Source organism: Astatotilapia calliptera, chromosome 17 (assembly GCF_964374335.1).
Source record: "Astatotilapia calliptera chromosome 17, fAstCal68.1, whole genome shotgun sequence".
Classification (NCBI taxonomy): Eukaryota; Metazoa; Chordata; class Actinopteri; order Cichliformes; family Cichlidae; genus Astatotilapia; species Astatotilapia calliptera.
The window spans coordinates 25287006-25305859 of record NC_137438.1 but is presented as its reverse complement, the minus strand read 5'-3'; the positions used below and the strand labels follow the sequence as shown (position 1 = coordinate 25305859).

The window sequence follows — 18854 nt, the reverse complement described above, 5'->3', positions numbered from 1 at the left end:
TGCTTGTTCAATTTAAAAGAACCATCAATGTAAACTCCGAGGTTTTTTACATGTGTTTTACAATACGAGGAGAGGGTACCCAACGTGCTGTCGATATGATTGAAATTGCCAAAAATGACAACCTCAGTTTTGTTTTCGTTTAGCTGTAAAAAATTTAATGATAACCACTGTTTAACGTCGTCAAGGCAGCGTAATAAGAGCTGCGGTTGATCTGATCCTGATTTTAAAGGTAGATAAATCTGTAGATCATCCGCAAAGCAATGAAATGAAATGCTGTACCGCGAGAAGATGGAGCCCAATGGCAGCAAATAGAGTGCGAAGAGGGCGGGACCCAAAATAGAGCCTTGAGGAACGCCGTATTTAAGAGGAGCTAATATTCTAGCAGTGCATTTTTTTCCCGTTGCAATTGCAGTTAAAAAAAAAAAAAGAATAAATAAATACGATCTTTTGCCACCGACAGCATGCTGTTTTTGATTAGGCCTTAGTTACTCTTTTTAAGTTCTTGATTGCACTCAGATTCCAGCTGTTGACTGACAATTAAGTTAAGAGACGCTACAGTTAATTAACATTTTAATCTTGAATGTCAAACAATGGCTGAAAGGACTTTGAAAGGACCTTTGGAGCAAGACACTATAGTTAATTTAAATAGAAAAAAGAATGTCATAGCATTTTCTTAGACTAATGTGATTACAGTTTGTTTAATATTTTGTGGTATATTTAGAAAAATGTTATGCCTTCCAGAGCCTAAAAAAAACCTATTGTTTATATTCACATTCACATTAAGCAGGAATACAATGTTATGCCTTCCATTCTGTAAATATTGTGCATGTAATAAAAAGAGCTGCACAGTTCTATAAATTCACTGTTTGGTTTTTGGCCCAAAAAGCGAACTCCCATGACTGTGATGGATTTTCAGTTCAATTTTTACATCAAAAATCTTTGTACTTTTAATTACAGCAGTTCCACAAGGCTAATTAGCATAAGCAAAATGAGCATGTGGCTAATTAACATTTTATTAGACGCACGGGTTAGGGAAGCTGTGTGTCGATCTTCAGTTATCAATCTGTATTTTCACACATGCTTTTTATAGCAACACAAAATCTGCTTTTAATTTTAATTAAATACTTAATTTCACTCTTTATTTCGATCAAAATTATTCTGACTCTCTGCAATGAACCGATCATCACTTGCAGCCAGTCGACGTGTTCAGAATGACTTGGTTTATCAAGATCGTGATAAAAGGGGATCTGTATGTTATCAGTTTGTGAATGAATGGGGTCAAATTGGCAATTACATGCAATCAATCTAGTATAATATGTTGGGAAACTGATAAATCTACACATAAAATGCACATTACCTACTTACAATAAGAATCTAAGAACTTCATTTGCAACAGAAGTTTAGAAAATCCTCCACAATTCACTAAAGGACAATGATTTAACTCCAAAATAAGACTATAACAGGAACAAAACTGCAATAGTTGGCAGCCAGTTGAGGAGAGTACGCTATTGCAAAGATACATCACAGACAAGTTGCAATCATCGGTGCAGACTGACTCAGAGTGATTGGAGCATGCTGGCAGTTGGACTGACTACTGAGTCAGACAACGATTTGTTTGGAGACAGGTTGCCTCCCACCAGGTGACATGTGCAATCACCTTTGGCCAGAGGTTTGTGGTATTGCATGTTAAACCTCTGGAGTCACTGCAGCTACTTCCTTCCGTCGCCAAATTCAATGCAATCATCGAGCAGCATCCTTGTTTATATATATTTTTTTTTAATTTGTAAACAACACCCACAAGATGACTCTGGATCTTTGTATCGTGAATTTTCTCTGTGTTACTAACAAAGCATGACACCATGTTAGTGTGAACATGGATGTAATTGTCTCAATATATCAGGTGATAAAAATAAAGCACCTTTGTGAATACTCTGGTCTTCAATATTACACCTTTCTGCTGCTTCAGGGATTTCACACAGTTTATCCCTTGAGGCGATGGACTTCAGCTCTTTCTCTACTCACCATCCCAGCTTGTTCTAAATGTAGACCTAAAATCTTTTTCTTTGATCCCAGATTGGCTTGACTCTTTGGAAGTCTGCCCTCACAATACAAAGTGAGAGTTTTTTTAAGGATTTTCTTGGTGTATGGCTTCTTTGTGAAGAGGATTTGTGGCTCTATAAGATCTATAAGGATTTGATGCGCTGCTGTAGCTACGAGACACAATATTGCTCCACTCCCTGGAGTCTGTCTGTAACACTGAGTTATTGTCCATGACTCCTGAAGGACAGCTGGTGTACAGATTCCAAATTACAACGTGTACTCAGACAGACAGATCACTTGTACTTAACTGGTTGCTTTCAAAACTGAATTTGTATTCCTTTATTTTTCTATAGGAAGTGTATATATAACTAAAGTAAATGACCTGCAACTTATTATTACCGATGATATTTTGGTATACTCATTCAATTCTTAAGTAGCAGAAAAGCCATTTAACAAGACAAAACCACATCTGTCATATTTTTTTAAATATTTTGTTCCAATACAAATTTTTCTAATTTTTTTTTAATGATTAGCTTTCTGTAAAATCAACTAATAATTGGTGCTTCAATAAATCAGCATCCTTTCATGTGTTGCATCTCTGGAGCAGTTTAGAAAAGTAAAGTTTAGCTTAACTTCGACCTGTAGTCTTTTGCGAAGGACACCATACTTGCATCAGTTCCTTCAGTACTTCAGACGTGCACATATTTCCCCCCATATAAATGTGAAATCAAACACCGAGCGTGTCAGTTACTGCCTCACGTCAGTCTATTCTAAATTGAAACGCATGAGTCGCAGTGTCACTGTTGTCTCTGTTTGATTTCCTTCTACCTGTCTGTTCTGGCCTGCTTCAAAAAATGTTTGTTGTGGCTATGCTTAATTTAGACCAGAATGACAAGGACAAAGGTTTTGAAGCCTTCCCAAGCGACAGCCTCCCCTTCTGAAGATTGTTTATGATAGCTGTAGATCTGTAGGTATAGCTCAGAATCCCTCTGAGAGATTCTGAATCAAAAGTGTGTTTAAGAAAACAAGAGCACCAGAAGACTGTATGTGTTTTGGGTCTGGAGGAGGACTGGCAGTTTGCTCAGGCTGTAATTGTAAATGTAGTTGAGCCAGAGCAAATATCTTTTGTCAGTATCCATCTGCAGAAAACCGAGACAAAGAGCAAAGCTGATGTTCTGGCAAAAAAACAAGGCTTTGAAGAATAGTTGTGGTAATTGTTCTCACTGATTGGATTTCATTCGTCGTCCACTACATGCAGCCAGCAGCAGCTGTATCCCAAGTATTGTGTGATGCTTACCCGTCTCTGTCTTTTCTCTTGCTTAGGAGTTTGCAGCACTGACCAAGGAGCTGAACGCCTGCAGGGAACAGCTGCTGGAGAAAGAGGAAGAGATATCTGAGCTCAAAGCCGAGAGGAACAACACCAGGGTGAGGACAGCATCCTTATACATCTTTATTAAACTTTCCTTACTTAACTTATTTTAATATGACCATTGGAATTCAGTAGTTCTGAGCAATAAGAACAAACAAAACTGATGTTTGGACATTTTAAACCAGAAATGAAGCTGCTTCTGCATTTCATACTCAATCCTTTTTTTATGCATTCCACAAGTTGCTCTCAAGTTTTCCCAAAAAACCTGCTGGACACTGCGATAGGCAGCATCCAGAGGAAGATTAAGCTATCTGGTGGCTACGGTTTTAAGGCTGCAAAAGCACTGAAGCAACCATGCACACTGTCTATTTCCTGTGCCCAGGCACACCTCATTAGCTCTCCACATTCTGCCTGAAAATTGTTCCACTTACTTCACATGGATGGCTGCTCAACAGTAAAACTAAGTCCAAATGGTACTGATGCCCTGCAGTGTCCAGTTCAAAGAATTTGGTGTGGGGGAGGGGCAGGTAAAAAAAAACATTAGAGGATCAGCTGAAGTCCAGTATCTTCAATAAAAAACATTGCCTTTTTAAAGCACACTCTGCTGTTGATAGATAAGACTCTGCTTTCCATCCCAATGCTGATGAAGTGTGTATTTGCATTCTTGCACTATCTTCCTCTGGTGGAGACAGAAGATTTTAGCACAGCACTGATGGAAAATTACAGAAAAAAGGGAGGTGAGGTGCAAGAAAGGAGGACAGACAAAAGTCATTTTCACTCTCGCACTTTATTATCACCTCAAATTCTCCAACAGGCAATTACTAAGCAAATTTTAATTAAGCTTGGTTTTGTCACTGGTTATAATTAAATCTTGGAAGACATGTACAGGCAGTCATTTGACGTGGGAACCTGCAACATCATGTGATGAGTATGGGATTGGTCTTATTGGCTGTGGGTTAAGCATCACAGTCTTTGATATGTGATGAAGATCTAGAGTTTTCAAACTTTTGAGGGGCCAAGACTAACTAACATTCATAACTGATTGCTTTCGTGTGTTTTAACTGATAAATTTTCAAATCACCAGCTACAACTTAGGGGATTAGTGTACTATCTGTTTTATCGCAGGCATAGTTGTGCACTTTGCTCATAGTTTTACAGAGTTACCAGAATGGAAATCAAACATAATTAAGCAACTAAACTCAAACTAACTAACTAGTATGTTAGGTCTCATTCACTAAAGCCTAGAGACCAGTTAATGACCATCTCACAACCACTAGTCGCTAGCAGAGAAAATGTGTAGACCCTTAGTGAGTGAGCGGCTGCTGGAGGTTGCTCACTCAAACTAGGTGAAATCAGTCGCCAAAAGGGTGCTGCACCGAAACCATGATTGCTTTGGTTTCAAGCAGACTGCCAACAGTTTGCATGTGAGATGCAGACTTGTCTGCAAACACTCACCGTTTTCCTCTGTTAGCTGAAAGTTGGAAACGTTTGGGGCAAATCGGAAAAAGAGAAAGTCGTGCCTTACCACTTCAACCAAAACACTTCAAAAGCCACAACTTTTACTTTGTAGATCAAAGTTCTCTGTTGCCTGTTCGCCTCACACGTTTCACTTTTACTACTGCTTGGTGAGTAGTTTTCAGGTATTTGCAGTAGATACTGACTAATATAAGATTTTTGCAAGTAATACCGATATTTATTGATTAAAAACTCGGATATATCGGATGAAGCACAAGTTTGAAGGATATGTGTAACAACATTTCATCTTTACTTTTTAAATTTTCATTTTTTGGCAAGTTAAAAATCCAGATATCAATATATTTGCAAGTAGCTGATATCTACTCATATCAGTTAAGCTCAAGCTCTAGTTTACAGTCAATTCAGTGTCTGCGCTGCAAACTGTGTGCGATCATGGCGACCTGTTACTTATTAAAGCAATCACAAGGGGAGCGGGGTCACTTATCGCCACCACACCAATAAAAGTACTCTGAATTTATATTTTTAGGTGGGGCTTATTTGTTTTGTAAAAGGGTTCATGCTAATCAAAAATTATCAGTTTTCATCAGCTTAAAATTTTCATTATGTAATAATTATGCTATTTAATTACTTTGAGCATTTGAGTTCAAATGCCACTGAAATTCTTTGTGTTATAAAACCTTTTAAACATTGTCCTTTACATCTGTTTTATATTGATAAATCCAAATTGCAGTTTTAAGCATGTAAATTCCACACATGCGCTTTTACAAAAGGATCATTTAATTCAATCTACACCATGAACAAGCTGGCTAGCATCATGGTTTGTTTGCTTGAAACTAAGAAAGCGTGACTCAGATCTGGTCTTCTGTTGCTGCTCTTACTCAGTTTGGCCTCGAACCGTAACTTGACAACGTGGTCTGGCTCAAATATTTCTCTATGCCGGCCAGTTAGCTAGCTGGCTAACAAGCCAAGCTCTGCAGCAGCAGAACAGTCTGTTGTACCCCGAGTGAAGGGAGTGATTTCATGACAGATTTACGTGATGTCTCACAGTCGCATCAGAGTAGCTGTTGGCACAAAGATAATGTGAGTAATGGACCCAATATGCCTGCTTCATTGGCATAAAAGATCCTTGTCTAGATATGCACTTTTCAATGTCATGCCACATTTTAGGATTTACAACAACTCATTTTGTGCACCACTTAGCCGTGGGTCACGGACCCCACTTTCGGCAGCTGATGTAGAGACAGAGACAGAAAAACAAGATCGGATAAATAATGAAAATATTTACTGAACGAGATTGGAAATGGGGTGCTGTTGAGTAAACACTGACTTCCTGATTGAATCAACAGTAGGCATTTTGTTGAGTGTGCAGGATTATATATGTAGACATGATGGATGTTGATGGATCTCTCAGGGACACTTGAATCAGAGAGACAAATGAAGAGACTACACTCATACAGCAGTGCTCTGCAGGGGTCTTCTTTTCACTGCAAGTTTTCATTGTTCGACTCTTACACCTCACTCCTGCAGAGATTCTGATCACTTCTGCCTGCTCCAGTGTTTTCTATTGAAAATATATCTTTAGGATCCTGCAGACATCCCCCCATAAAAAAGGAATCAAACGTTTTTATGGATTTTGCTGCTTTTGGTTTGTTTTGTCAGGTGTGTTTGACATTAAAATGAGTCAGAATGCTATTGATTATTTCTGTTACTTTATTTGGAACCATATATTGAAGAATATCATATTCTAAGCTAGCACTCTTGTCTTTTTACATTTACATTTTGGGAAATTCAGTTAGATGAAAAGATCGATCCTGTTCTAAATGTTGGACTACTGGCGCTGCACAGTAGTCAGTATACTCAGTTGGCACAAAAAGGAAATTTTGAAAAGGATCTATTGACTTTGGCTAGTGGTAGCCAAATTTACTTGAAACTTTAAGATAACAAAAGTTCATAATATAAACTTTGTAATACTTCATTAAAAGTAAGAAGGCATCTACAGCACGATTATTACTTCTGTAATCTGTAATCATGCTCCAGAACTACTTTTGGCAGCCATGGCTGTAAGGTGTTCAGGCCTGCAAAGTGATCCCAAATCACCATCCACCACCGTGCTTGACATATTTGCAGATGTTTGTGAAAACTGTCTTTTTGACATGACTGTATATAAAAATTAAAAGTCAAACCAGAAGTGCTATTGGCACAAAGATTAAGACTACAAGGAGCCTTAAATCTGCATTCTTTTAAATAGCCAGCGGGGCATAACACAAAAACATTGGGAAATTACCTTTTGGCTTTCTTCATCTATCATGTTAGTAAAAGCTTTCTGAGGAGTTTATACTCTCAAACTCTAGTTTCAAACTTTGCTGACCACAGCGTGAGCTTAGTTTACTAAATTATGGTCCCATTTAGAATTTAAAAAAATTAAAAAACTAATAAAATTAAAAAAGAAAAAAAATCTTGTTACTTGTTACAGTTATGCTTGAGGGCTAGCTGCCTCAGTATTGGCAATTTTAAGGAGTTTTCATGGTTACTCATGGTTATCTGTTTGCCACAATTGGTGCTATGTAGCCTATGGAAGAATCTTTTCAGATCTATGTTAATAATTTAGCCTATTTTTACTTCAGCAGAGATGTCAGTGGTATTTTGACTTAATAACAATGGTTTACACTTGGAATACACTTGCAATGGAATACACTTACACCAGCTAACTATGTTAGGTAGTCTCAGATGGAGATGTTTGGACAGTTAAAGGTATGGTGGGAATATAACCAGTAAGGTCAGAAAGAGCACACAGATCATTCTGAGCTGTAACTTTAGCCTATAACCAGATCATTATCTCGAGGCTATATTATTATTGCCCTGGACGACATCAGAGAGGGAAAGAAGTGTCACGATCTGCCTCACTAGGGGAAATGAAATGAAAGCAGACGATCCTACACTGATCTCACAGTGGAACCTGAGCAGGCTACAGTAACAAATAACGTTTTATCTCTGCTGAATAACACACATGATTGTTTACTCCCCGTTTTTGTTGTGTAGTTGCCTTTTGTTTAGCCTGCCTCCAAGCTCCGCATTTCTTCTCTGTCTTTGTGTAGCACTCTGCTGGCTGTTGACTTGACAAGTTACCTCGCAACATAGATTACACTTTTGTGTGTTTTTGTTGAAAGGACAGCGTTGCCTTTGCAGTTATCTGCCCCCTTTTTTATATATACATTGTTCGCACAGTTACATTGATGAGGCGTTGCAAGAATACAAAGCAAACTTTTCTTACTGGAAAACATTCTCTCCAGTGATTCTGAACTTTTATACCATAATTTGGTAATAACTCACAACAGTTTATGAGAATGTAAATAGCGATTATGGCCATTTTAATTGGTAAAAAAAATTTGATGATACTAAGAATAATAATAGATGTTGGTCACATAACAAGCCACCAAACCACTTTTGTTGCAATTTTTTCTTTTTTCCCAAAGGACTCAGTCTCTGTAAGTAATCACCTTTGTTGCATGTATATAATGTTTTTTTGATAGTCATGTTTGATTTTTGAAACATTTTTTGAGCCTGATCAAGCACACTTGAAATCATTCCTCTAGCAAAAAACCCATAAATAGAATAAGAACAAGAGCCGTGGCTTTCTGTGTTCTCAGAATGTTCATATTTTGGATTCTTCAGCAGTTCTCAGAGTTGATAATAACATTGATTTCTCCTATTTCTTCCCTTTAGTTACTGCTGGAACATCTTGAGTGCCTGGTGTCCAGACACGAGCGGTCACTTCGTATGACTGTGGTCAAGAGGCAGGCTCAGTCTCCTTCAGGGGTCTCCAGTGAAGTCGAAGTTCTTAAAGCACTCAAATCCTTGTTTGAACACCATAAAGCCCTAGATGAGAAGGTAAGGTTGTCAGAATATCTACATTAAATGTGTAACTGTTGGCTTTTTTCAGTTTTACCAAATTTAATGTGTTTGACTTTAATGTGTTGTTTTGATTCGGTTGTATGTCCCTTCTCTGTTGTATTATTATTAATTACTTGTGTGTTTTATATTATTATTGGAGACAAATACATGTATTTTTGTTTATTCTGGATCAGTCACATGTTATTTACATTTAAAATTCTTTTTTGGTTTTCATAAATGCACAAGTAATTAGTGGGTTTGTGAAAAGTGTAGCTGACGATTAAAAAAAATGATTTGAAAAATTAGGTTTAATGTGTTATATTTCTGCAGTGTGGTGTCATTAGTCATGTCAAAGGCAAGCTGAGTGAGTATTAGCACAGTGTGGAGGTGAAGTAACCAGTTGGCTAGCTAGCTGCAGGAGCTAACCAGGAAAAAAACCTCAGCTACACATACTACAGATCTAGAAAGAAAATAAAAGCCATCAGGAAAAAATGTTTTGCATTGTTACTTTTGAGTCACCTATACTGTATGTATTCTTTCTCCCCAAAACATTATGTTTAATTTTAAATGTTAAACATATTTGTAATAACTTATTAGTTGTGCTTTGCTGGATTCAGATTTGGCTCCACCCCCTAATTATCATATTATAGTATATTATAATGTATATGGATAGATAAAACATTTAAGACCAGATGATACTAACAGTGCTTTATTTTCCTTTTGTGTGATTTCATGCTATCATTTTCTAGTTTTAAGCCTTTACATGTCGCACTCAGTGTTTCTCCTCACATCCCGCTGATTTATGACCTTAGCCTCCTGTGTAATATCAGCACTCCCCCTGTAATCCATTCATCCCCCCCCCGAAAGCCAACATTTATAACACATGTCCAACGTCCACATTGTTTAAGGTAATATAAGCTCAGGCAAATGGGGTCCCGTGTTGGAACAATATCCCAGAGTGGACACAGAGGATGAGCCTCTTCTCATATCTGGTGCACACTCACAATGTGTTGCAAGTAATTGTTCCATCACAGCCATGATGAACCTAAAAGAGACAAAGGGAGAAGTGTAGAAGGGGAATCTCCTCTCCGCAAATGGTGCTTTTAAAGCAGTAAGAGCCGTATAATGCTACTTTGAAGCCCCAGCAAAGTGGTGTTGTAAGGCTAAGGGAGGAAAAGAGGATAGCACCTTCTGATGTGTTAACCCTTGCTTTCCTGGACTGGGATTTTAACAGCGGTGAGAGAGGAAGCTAATGATTGCGTTTTTCAGCTTGGCTCTTTTAAGATCAGTCCATCCCAGTGGAATTAAGTGCAGTGAAGGCTTATAACAGTGCCCATGACAAAGGATCTACAGACAGATTGTGATTCATGTTTTGTGATTTTCAGGTAAGAGAGAGACTACGAGTGTCACTGGAGAGGGTGTCTGCCTTGGAGGAGGAGCTCACAGCAGCCAATCAGGAGGTAATAACCACCACACTCACCAGTAACTACATTAACTGCTTGCTAATGCAGATGTCTTATAAGCAACCAAATGCTTTTAGGCATATGAAAGAAATGTGATGAAAGTGACTTTGAATGTGGCAGATGGGCCAACCTGAGTATTTCAACTGCAGATCTACAAGAATTTTCACACACAACAGTCTCAAGGGTTTACCTCTCTGGGCAGAAATGCTAGAGGAGAATGGCTAGACTAAAAAGTCGGAACCTTATGTTGAAATTTAAAGCAAAAGACCACAGGGGTTCCAATGCAGTGCTAACAAGCTGTGACTAATGGCCACGGTGTAGAATAATGAATATTGTGATATTTTTAAACACACTTTTTGTTGTTTGTGTTGTCAGATAATGCATCATCAGTGATTATGGATTAAAACTAGAATGAATGGGCTGAAATTCCTGGAACCTCAGACTATGGTTTGTTGGTTGTTTTCATACCAATGCATAGTGTCTGACTTGAGGTAGATTATTAGCTTTCTTCATCAAAGGAACACTTAGTAGCATATAGACGAATGGGACAAAGAAAAATTATATTCTTTAATAAGGAATTAAAGACTTTGGCTATTTTATTAATCCTTTGCATAAAAGGCATCAGGAAAAGCAAGCATTTCTAATTTGGAAAACAAATACTATTGTTTCATTTAAGTCATTCCCATCAGACAAATGCATGTCTGTACTGCTTTTTAAGGATTCTGCAAACATGCTCAGTAAACATAATTTTGAACATGCAGAGTTAATGTGATGAACAAGCATTTTTATTTATTCCAATTGCAATGTTTTTTACTCAACCCATCCAATCTTTAAGCATCTAAACCTAAAAAACGACTTAATGTCAAAGTAAAAACCGAGTAAAAACTAACTTCAAAGCACAAAGTTTCCACATGGGAAACTTTGGTCTATAAAATTGTGACTTACTTAATTTTATAGCACTTAAATTCATCTGCATCTTAAAAATCACTGCTGGTGTATGAAGTCACAGACGATGACAAGCAATCTGTCCGATGCCAACAGTGAAGAGAAATATTTCACACTTTGAGATGGGAATGTGCTGAAATAACAGAAAATATATGCTGTTCATGTATTAAACATGTAGATACTATTTATATATACATGCAGTATCTCAAGACTTGTGTTGAGTTGCATATTCCGAACAAACATAACATATATACAGGAACATATACTACTTGTTTACGTGGATGCAAACCTAATACATACTGTGATGTGTCCTGAATTTTGTATCTGCTCTGAAACCCAGAAACATTTACGGTACCTCGACAGGCTTCACTCTACCTCAGCTTATCAGTGGCTGCGGCGAAGCACTGACAGTACATCGGCCACTGTTTCCTTGGTGGCCTTTCCGTCTTCACCTCCTAGTTCGGGCTAGAGTAGGATTTGCACTGCAGATGGTCCTGTTCCAGCTGAGGAAAAACCCTCAGGCTGCCACTTCACAGCCTGTCAGACATGCCAGCCTGACACTCGGGCCTGGCGTAAAAGTCACTAAAAGGAAGAGAAGAAGAAAAAGATGGGAATGAAAAGCAATAGGGGGAATGGTTGGGAGGCGTGTGGCGTGGGTGGAGGGACAGACGGAGATCTAGTGTGAGAGGAGAGAGAGGGGGTAAGGATGGAAAAAAAAGGCATAGAGAGGCAGAAGACACAAATAGACATGGCAGGTGGGATGCAGAGGCAGATCGTGTGTGGAGGTATGTGTATTAATGAGAGTGCAGGGCTCCACTTGGTCAGAGCACCTCTGAAAGAAACCGAAGGACAGAAAAAGTGAAGCTGTAATGATATGTTTTGATGGCGAGTAAAGTCGCTAGGGGTCAAAACCCAAGATTTGATAGTGTGCGATCTACCAGACAAGGAGAGAATTGTAGAAAAGATTGAAAACTTAAAAAAGTAAACCTAAAGGCCAGCGGTACCTAAATTCTTCTCTTTTTCTCTTTGACAGTTTTTCCTGAAGTCTTGTTTTTTAACTCCAGAAACTCTGACAGACATCTCAGCAGCACCTTGAAATATTTCTCACATCACACTTCCAAGCTTATAAAGACCATACAGTATTTCTGTGTGGCTGTCCCTCTCTAATGGTTAACACAACACTTGTCAGAGCTGCGGACAGATGAGTGATTAGACCTTGAGGTGATGGAGGGTGGAGGTGGTGGTGGAGAGGATGGTTAAACCGGCTTTGCCGAATAAAAATGTCCACGCTTAAGAGGCTCCAGGGAGGCAGGCGGATCCGTGAGCCCGCAAACTGGTAATTGATTTGAGATGGAGGTCTATTATGAGTCCCATTTCCCTCCAGGAATTTAGACAATGTGTCCATGCTTGAAGAAATCAGCAGCCTTTAACCTCATGCAGTCACAGGTGTTTAAGTGGCCCCACACTGATTGCTGCTAGTGATTGCAGTTCTATCTGTGGAGCATTTTGGTATCAATCTGAGGATGAATTGTTGCTTACCAATTATTTGATGTTAATCAAAACAGACATATTTTTAAGACACTGTTAAATTCCCAAAGGTAGCTCAATAGCTCATTTGAATCTATCACAACCATACAAGATCAAGGCAGATAAAATAATATGTATCAAATATTATTTTATGCAGTCATACCAGATTCTTAGCAACTCAACCCTAGTTACACGTGGTGATTGACCATTTGTAACTTTCAGAGGCTTAAAATGAAATTGACTAATGAGCTATTTTATGGTCATGTGAAGTCTGTTCCTTCATTATTGTTGAAGGAACAGGGAACATTATTTGGCAAAGTATGCAAATGATGGCCCCGCCCCTCCCTGAGCCTGGTTCTGCCGGAGGTTTCTGCCTGTTAAAAGGGAGTTTTTCCTTCCCACTGTCGCCAAAGTGCTTGCTCATAGGGGGTCATTTGATTGTTGGGTTTTTCTCTGTATATATTATTGTAGGGTCTACCTTACAATATAAAGCGCCTTGAGGCGACTGTTGTTGTGATTTGGCGCTATATAAATAAAATTGAATTGAAAGAAATTGATTTGATTTCAAGTGTTGCATTTTGTGTTTTTTTTTTTTGTCTTTTTTTTGGATAGGAGGAGCTCCTAAAGAATGTTGATGCAAGTGAAAGAGGCTAAAAAAACAAAATAACCTTAATGAGTAGTGAGTAGCCAAAATCAACAATCTGGCGCATTCTTAATAAGTGGAACTCAATTGGCTAGCTCTGCAACACCAACACCTTTATGAATGTAAAGGACAGTTTACAACAAGGTCTAAATAACAGGTTGCAACAACAAGCCAGATTAGACAACAAAATTAATTGATCAGAAGTATACCACATCATCTGTCTAATATGGTAGAGATAATGTTGTGAGGCGGGCATGTATGATAGTGGAACTACCACTAGTGTTTATAGGTGATGTGACTGCTGATAGAAGTATGGATTCTGAAGTGTACAGGGCTATACTCTCTCTGCTAATATTCGACCAGATGCTGCAAAACTGAGTAGACAGCACTTCTTAGTGCAAATGGATAATGGCCTGAAGCATACTGGAAAAGCAACCCAAGCGTTTCTTAAGGCAAAGAAATGGGATTATTTTCAATAGCCAATAGAGTCATTTGAATCAGTTTTTAACAATTTAAAGCAGCTTTAATGGTGTGGTAATATAAGATTTGATAATCGGATGTATAGAAAGGTAACATCTGACCCATGAGCCGATGTGGGCTAGCACTGAGGTCCTTACAGGCTGAGCTTGATCCAAACCAGCACTATGCTCAGTAGGAGAAATACTCTGTTCACGGTTTTTCAAATAAAAGCTGGCAGAAAAGGTTGAGAATGGCAACAGCAGTACTTTTTTTCTTGCTTTTGCAAAAAAAAGACTGACCTAATTCTTTTGGGATTTTGTAAAAGAAAGAAAACTAATACATGAAATGAAATCTCCTTTGACCTATGTGTGGTCATGCATTTTTCCCCAGGTGTGTGATTGATTCTATTTTAAGTGCATTGCACCAAACTTGCTTTTCCCCAAATCTCACCTTGACGTCATCAATCTTTCATACTCTAAGAGCAACCTGTGACACCCGTGGACACACACACTCACACATAGCCATTCTTATTTCACTCCTTCCCATTTTCCTCCAATTTCTACTTCATCAGACATTCCTGTCAACACAGAGCCCAGAAGTGCTAAAGGAAGATAAGGAAATTGTGATGCTGCGTTGTAAAAGAAGCTCCACTCGTCCTTGTGTCCCTCGTCACCCTTTTCATTTTGCATCTGGCAAACTTCTCTCTGTCTTCTTTCATTTCAGCGATGGAGATGCATCAGTAGCGCCCCATTCATCAATTGTGCCTTTATGTCATGGGTGGCGTTGGTGTTTGATCTCTGAGATGGAGAAATTACAGACAATCTCAAAATAATGGTACTGGAACATACGGAGGCATAATTATGCCCTCATTAAAAATAATGAACAGAAGATGCTTTGTAGACAGAGTGCAGCAGAAAAGAAGAAGCCAAGCTGCTGCTGGCAAAGTTGAGTGTGAAGGAAACCCTGCCTGTGGAAGGTGGGAGATAATCTTCTGTTCTCACTCGCAACTTTAAAGAGGTCCCGACATTAACTACGACTCGTGTCCAGGTGTCAATGAGGGCAGGTTGGGATCTGAGTTTAAACTGGATCATGTCAAAGTCACTTGATTGCATTGTTTGTTTTATCGACAGCGGTTTCATTGATTGTCCTCGGGCTCCTCTTGCTGTTCCGATCACAACAAATGTCTGTTGCGGAAAGAGAGAGAAAAGACGATTTTAAAGCATCGCAATTTGTTTTCAACGGCGACGATCACTCAGCATTTCCATTCTCAAACTGTAATTATTTATTAGAATGATTAGTAATGGTAGTTGGATTGTCATAAATGATGGTGCTGGCTGCTTGGAAATCCTGATCGAATCATCCATAAAGAGAAGGACAAAAAGGAACATGCATGATTTGAGAGTCCTACATGGTTCAGAGATTAAAGCTTTTCTGAAGCTTCCGAGTACTCATAGAGGAGAACCAGCATGATGCAGCTTTAATCACATCACGCTATCAGCATGCCTCATGTACTGTAGTAATTGTTGGGGGGGGGGTTTGTTAGGAGCTCCTCCTTTTTTGTTCGTGTAGAGAATAACTGTAAAACTATTTTAGTGCTAGAGTTGTCTTTCTGGTGGTTATTTACTTTTTAGGGGAGGTTTCAGAGATTGAGACCAGTGGACAGTGGTGTAACTTTGACTGCTTCTGTCTGCAAAAATAAACGGAACACACTGTACCAAGCTTATTGTTGAAATAAAAGCAGACAGTCTTTTCACATTTTGAACAAATCTCCAGGTTGGCCAAATTCATTTTGAACAGGAGCACAATAGCACACAGAAATATCATCACCAGTGCTATTTTAACATCCCTCACAGTTTGCAGACTGACTTTGTGGCTTTTCTTAGTTTTCCATTGCAGAGAGGAGCATTGAGGATCTGCCCTGTTTCAGTTTTACTTTCAGAGCCAGGACTGCGTGTGTTGGCTTGTATTTCTTACCCTGTTTTGACTTTCTTTTCTCAGGGGAATCATTAATTCATACATTTCTTAAAGCTGCACTGTGTTTACTTTAGTGCAGCTGGCCTATGTTCGACCTCAATAAAAGATTGATGCATTCGCAACACGTTATTTTCGTATTCACCTTAGTGCTAGTGTAGGATACACGGAGAAAGTCTTAGAAGAAGTTATCCATTCTGCTAGTTAATATTTAGTGGCCTACCTGGGACGAATGAATGGCTGCTCTCCATAAGCATTAGGCTCTGGAAAGAAGTACTTCAAGAAGTACTGTGAACTAGTAGGCAGCAGGTACACTGTCAACCTCTCTCTCTCTTGAAGTGAGTGATAATCATATGTTGTCAGTCAAAGCCAAACCAGAATGTTATTGTTGTCAGACACCCCTGTGACAGGGTTAAGGCTTCAGGATGGCTGATGGTGGGGAAATAAAGCACTTGGTTTGCAAAACTCAATAATCACAAGGTTTCCATGAATGTTGGTTAAAGTAATGTTCCAAAATTCCTATGCAGTGTGATATACTGTAATTTACTAGCGTTGCATAAGAGAGGGAAAATGATTAGTTAACCAAGGATTGCAATTATGTGTGGTTGTGGTTTTATCCTCATCGTGTGTGCAAACAAGAGGCTCATTCAAGAGGCTTCGCTAAAAGCTAAAAGTTCTAAAGCCACACTGAGGAAGATGCCAGCCTTAAAATTGAGTTTTGTTTTTTCGTCTCACACAAACTGTGTTGCTGTGTGCAGGCAAGTGTGTGCGGAGGGGGTTTTTTTGTTGTATTTTTATTTTTTTTTACTTCTAACCCCATATTTTTGTGTCCCACAGATTGTGGCCTTACGGGAACAGAATGCTCACATCCAGAGGAAAGTGGCATCAGGTGAGGGAGGAGAGGACATTTTGGAGGGCAGTGAAGCTCAACAGAAGGTCCATGGCAAGGTGAGCTCCCTTGATTTAAATATGGGTGGAAAAAATGGTCAAAATTATGTGTGGATCTATAATAACTACACTACACTTTAATAGTCTGTACATTATGGCAATATTTGCACTTGTTGTTTTTGATTAAGATATAGTTTATTCTAAAAATGTGCATAGTATTATGTATGTATATATTAAATATACTTACTGTGGCGGTCATACAGTAACCCGGATGTTTTCCATTTCAAAATAAAAGCACTACCAATCAGTATTTTGTCTACAACCCTGCTGTGGTGGCGTTACACAAATAATTCCTGTACATTTAGTTCCCCCTGCTGTATTGGCATTTTGACTTTAAAGTATTGCAGCGACTATCACATGGTTTTGATCATACATTTATTTACCTCTGCAGGCATTCTGAAGGAGTTAGGCGAAAACTCCCGCTGTGATCTCACCCCCTGCCATTATGCAGGAGCACACATGGACATCCATAGCTGAATACAAATTTCCTTTTGATTATTATTTTAACAGCATAGGTGTAGGTGTAGATTACGCTGATGCCTTTTTATGTCAGAAGCACGCGAGCCCAAAATGATGCACCTTAAAGGCAAACGCAGATGCAGGATTTTTACTTTTTTTTATTTTATTTTTTTTTTATTATACATGCAGACAGCAGCAGAGGATACCTGGGTAGATCAATGGAGACGTTATTACTTGGCTGGTCTGCTGGGGAACGAGGGTTTGGGGGATGGGAGGTGGTGGTGGTGGGGGATTGGGAGTAAAGAGATGAAGAGCGTGTGAGTTTGAGGGATGTGATAATGAGGAGACAGCCATCATCTGCTCTGTTTTGTGTAGATAAAATAAGAGAGTATGAACATGTGTTGTTTGGCACATTTGTTTTGTGATACGGTGAAGAAAGAACACTAACCTTGCAGTAATGGTGAGGGTCAGTTATTCAGCATGACTGTAGTCAGAGTGACTGACAGAGATGTAGAAGGAACTGTCAGGAAGGGGACAATGGCAAAACCTGCCCACCGGATTCTTTCATTCATATATATATATATATATATATATATATATATATATATATATATATATATATATCTTGGTTTGTCACTCCATCAGTTTTTGCACCACTGAATTACAGACCACCTCTTCTGTAACTGAAGGGACAGATCTGTCTTTTAGGTTTCATGTCATAGGTTTTATCTAATTTCTTAATGACGTGACTTTCAAATGCTGCTTATCTGCTGTAGACGGTGTTTTAGCCCTGTCACTTTAAGCTAATAGCTTTTTGAGAATCACCTTGTTGGTACAAGAATATTTTGTCTGACAAACTGCATCATCTTTGGGATTTTTTGTATATTCAACTAAAGAAATAGGAACAAATGATGTGTTTTTGCAACAGGCTGCTAGTACTAACGTGCCTAGATGCAATTAAAATGTGGTTATTTGCTTATTTGTCTGTTATGTGTAGTTCATCTGTTTAGTAAGGTGCTTTTTTATGTTTAGATAATTCATTAGGCAGCGTTAAGTGGCCTAATAAACAAAAACATTCCTCTTAGTGAAAAAGCATCTTATGTTCAAAGAAGAAACTTTGAAAGACCTTAAGAAAGTTTGGAGAACTATTGCTCAAGGCCAACATTAGTTCTCAGAGCAAAATATAAAGAATTGAGGGGCATCTCAAGACTATCTGTCCATCTATCCATGCAGGCATGAATGAGAGCAGTTGTTTCATAGCCAAACTTAACCATTTTTAAAGGTCATTCAGAGTTAAAAAGCAATACACCCCTTTGAAATGTTGGGTAACTCTTATTAACATTGTCCCTTTAAACTATCCTGGTCCTAAATGGTACAAATCTGTGAAACAAGCCCATCGATGGAAACCCCAGATACAAAGAGGGACAGCTGAGCCATTTGGCAATAAAGAAGATATAAAATTCTTTTATGAGCATGGCCCACTGCTGGCATGCTCGTATTAAAATCACTGGTGTGATTTAGTGGATCCTGTTCCTTGCTCAAGTGAATCATTGATCACAGGCAGCAGACAGAGAGGCCCAATTAGGTTTGTCCTCACAGATGGATGGCCAAAGATGGGCAGCTGTGCCTCACAATACAGCAGGAAGACAGAGGAAGATGGAGA

At 38.8% G+C, this 18854-nt stretch overlaps 1 protein-coding gene across 8 annotated transcripts in view; it reads left to right on the top strand.

Moving 5' to 3' along the window:
- The window catches only part of ppfia2 (PTPRF interacting protein alpha 2), a 189168-nt gene that overhangs the window by 133695 nt on the left and 36619 nt on the right, over positions 1-18854 (top strand). For all 8 annotated transcript variants that reach the window (XM_080291902.1, XM_080291903.1, XM_080291901.1 and 5 more), the window contains 4 exons: positions 3364-3465; positions 8609-8778; positions 10167-10236; positions 16622-16732. In XM_080291902.1, coding sequence (XP_080148028.1) covers positions 3364-3465; positions 8609-8778; positions 10167-10236; positions 16622-16732 — 453 coding nt within the window. The remainder of the gene's footprint in view (positions 1-3363; positions 3466-8608; positions 8779-10166; positions 10237-16621; positions 16733-18854) is intronic.